Here is a 3,130-nt window from a genome sequence, read left to right as displayed (position 1 = left end):
TCAGTTTCATCCCTCTGCCCTCTCTCAAGACGCAGCCCTGGGTGGAGAAGGAAAAAGTCATATATCCTCTGCCCGCCTCCATGGAATGTGCTCCGACTGGGATGACGGAGACAGGCCACCCAGGGCGGGGCCCCACCTGAGAGGGGCACTGGAAGTAACTGGGGTCTGGGTGCCCCGCTGGGGTGCAAGGAGAGGCAGGGGATTTCCTAACCCAGGTAGGCTCAACAGAAGTTCTCCCCCCACAGCACCCCCGAGACCGCTGAGTTCCTGGGTGAGGACCTGCTGCAGGTACGTGCCTGGGCTGGTGGCTTTGGAGGAGGCAGGCCCCTGCAGGCTGACAGTGCAGAGGGCCGGGCGGGGAGGCCACTTAGGGGCCCAGGTTGAGTCATTCTCCAAGCTGTTGGCCATGGGTTCCCCAGGGGAAGCTGGAAGGTTCCTGCTCTGAGGGAAACAGCCTCGCTTGACCCTTAACCCCTACCTCCCTCCCAGGTGGAGCAGCGGCTGGAGCCAGCCAAGCGAGCAGCCCATAATGTCCACAAGCGACTGCAGGCCTGTCTGCAGGGCCAGAGCGGGGCCGACATGGACAAGCGGGTGGTGAGTGGGGTCCCGGGAAGGGAAGACCTGAGCAAGAGACTTCCGTCCAGTGGGGGAACAAGGTTAGGGCTGGGGTCTTCCTGCCAGTCTGAGCCTCTGGCATCAAGGCCTGCAGACTTCTCCGTCCCAAGGCCCCTCTGGCACCACTCATGAGGCCCTATGTCTTCCCTGTTCCTTTCTTGACCCCACCCCTCTCTGCACCAGTCCCCTCAAGCCAAGGCCAGGTCTCTGGCGCGCCTGAACTTTTCTATCCGATCAGCACCCGGAGCAGGCTCTCAACTAGGCAGCCTGCGAGGGCTTCCCGGGGGAAGTGGCGTTTGAACTGGATTTTGAGTGATAGTCTGGCATTAATCAACAGGCAGCATTGAGTGGCCCATTGCTGCTAGTCTGTTGCTAAGATATGTCAGTGCATTTTCTCACTGAATACTGACAACAACCCTAGGGGGAGGCCCTGTGCACAGATGAGGAAGTGGAGGCTGAGAGGTAAAGTTACTCACCCAAGGTCACACAGCTAGAAAGTGGCAAAACTGAGGTTTGAACCCAGGTCTCTCTGATCCCAAAGCGAGTGCTCTCTGTAACTCCAGCTGGGAGTGTATGGATCATGTTTTGGAATCAGCTGACGATGTAATGTAGCCAAAGATGGAGCAGAAAGCAGGGGTTCCGGGATTGGAGACCCATAGAGCCACATACAACTTAGGGCAGGAGAAAGCACCCCTACTCCAAGGCCAGCCCCTCCTTCCATTCTCCCTCCAACTGTGTGACCTTGGGCAAGCTCCCTTCCCTCTCTGCATCTTAGCTTCCTGATCTGTGATAGGACTTGATCATTCCTTTCTGCCTAATCATGTGGCTGCTGGGAGCTGGGAAAGGGGACCCCAGATGGGTGGGGGCTCTTTTCAGGGTCACAGGAAAATGTCACCCTCAGTACATCTTATCATCATCCTATTTTCGCTCTGACCTGTGACTGTGGCCCAGTGCTGGGTTCCCTCCTCCCCTGCCCCAAGGGGATCGCCCAGTGCCCAGGCAGGGCAGAGGGAGACATGTACCCTCACAGCCGGCCCTACCCTCCCTGCAGAAGAAGCTTCCCCTCATGGCTCTATCCACCACAATGGCCGAGAGCTTCAAGGAGCTGGACCCCGATTCCAGCATGGGGTGAGCACAGACGGGGTCCAACACTCACCTGGGGGTGTCAGGAAGCAATCTGGACTGGGAGGGGTCCAGGCCAGCAAGGGCATCCATGTCAGATGAATGACCAGACTGGAGACAGCGCCCAGGCCAGTGAGGACGGCCGGGCCAGGGTGGGTGTTCAGGTCAGTGAAGATGGAGGAGAGACAGGAGAGGCAGGAGGTGATGGGGCAGGGGGTCCCCACCAGGTGTTTCCGATAGGGGCAAGGGGCTGCAGGAGCCTGGGCCCACTGGGCACTGTGTCCGCAGGAAGGCCTTGGAGATGAGCTGTGCCATCCAGAACCAGCTGGCCCGCATCCTGGCCGAGTTCGAGATGACCCTGGAGAGGGATGTCCTGCAACCGCTCAGCAGGCTGAGTGAGGTGACCCTACCCCCAGACCCCAGCTTCCCAGCCTCTGGCTCCCTCCTTCCCCAGCCCACCGAACCCCCATGCCTTCCCCCAGGAGGAGCTGCCAGCCATCCTCAAGCATAAGAAAAGCCTCCAAAAGCTCGTTTCCGACTGGAATACCCTCAAGAGCAGGTGGGAGCCACAGACTCTGCGTGGGGCCCTTGCCTGCGTCAGCCCGTGCAGATGGCCATAGAGCTTTGAGGCCCTGGCCACACCAGGACACTGCAGGGTCCACTGGGCAGTGTGTGGACTTGTGCCTACCTCTGGTCCGTAGGAACATGTGGTGAGGGTGTGTGCCCGTCACAGCTGGTATTGGGGGGTGACCCCGAAGCCTAGGGTAGTCATAAACAATCCTCCAAGATCCCTGGAAGGCAGGGGGGTGCCCTACCCTCCACTCTGGAGCTGGGTGGCTGTGATCACCAAATCCACCACCAGGGGGCGGCCCAGGCAGGGCAGAGGCCCAGGGCTGGTGGCGCTCTGGGATTTGCGTGCATGATCCTAGAATCCTGTGTGGTCAGGGGTATGGAGGGGACACTTGGCTCTGAAAAGGCGGCAGGGCCAGTGACCAGCCCACCTCGGAATCGTCCCCAGGCTCAGTCAGGCAGCCAAGAACTCAGGCAGCAGTCAAGGCCTGGGCGGCGGCCCGGGCAGTTACAGCCACACCACCACGGCCAACAAGGTGGAGACGCTGAAGGAGGAGGAGGAGGAGCTGAAGAGGAAGGTGGAGCAGTGCAAGGTGAGGGGGCACTTGGGGTTCCCCAGGCATGTGGGGGTGGCAAGGGTGGGACCTGTCCCCATTTTATAGACAAGGAAACTGAGGCTTGATGTGCCTTGCCCAAGGCCGTGCAGTCAGGGAGGAGCAGAGCTGGGGTGTGAGTCTGTGTGTTTAGCCATCACTTTGTCTTCTTCTTTTTTTTTTTGAGTTGGAGTCTCACTCGGTTGCCCAGACTGGAGTGCAGCGGCCGC

The 3,130-nt window shown here is 59.8% G+C and overlaps 1 protein-coding gene across 1 annotated transcript in view; it reads left to right on the top strand.

The window, feature by feature from the left end:
• Nucleotides 1-3,130, top strand: part of SH3BP1 (SH3 domain binding protein 1) — a 22,854-nt gene that overhangs the window by 1,188 nt on the left and 18,536 nt on the right. The window contains exons 2-7 of the mRNA XM_008067336.2: nt 246-288; nt 490-594; nt 1,667-1,743; nt 2,026-2,137; nt 2,220-2,296; nt 2,756-2,900. Coding sequence (XP_008065527.1) covers nt 246-288; nt 490-594; nt 1,667-1,743; nt 2,026-2,137; nt 2,220-2,296; nt 2,756-2,900 — 559 coding nt within the window. The remainder of the gene's footprint in view (nt 1-245; nt 289-489; nt 595-1,666; nt 1,744-2,025; nt 2,138-2,219; nt 2,297-2,755; nt 2,901-3,130) is intronic.

The sequence above is a fragment of the Carlito syrichta genome, unplaced genomic scaffold (genome assembly GCF_000164805.1).
Source record: "Carlito syrichta isolate Samal-C Ts95f unplaced genomic scaffold, Tarsius_syrichta-2.0.1 Scaffold309481, whole genome shotgun sequence".
Taxonomy (NCBI): Eukaryota; Metazoa; Chordata; class Mammalia; order Primates; family Tarsiidae; genus Carlito; species Carlito syrichta.
This window is presented reverse-complemented; position numbering and strand designations above follow the sequence as displayed.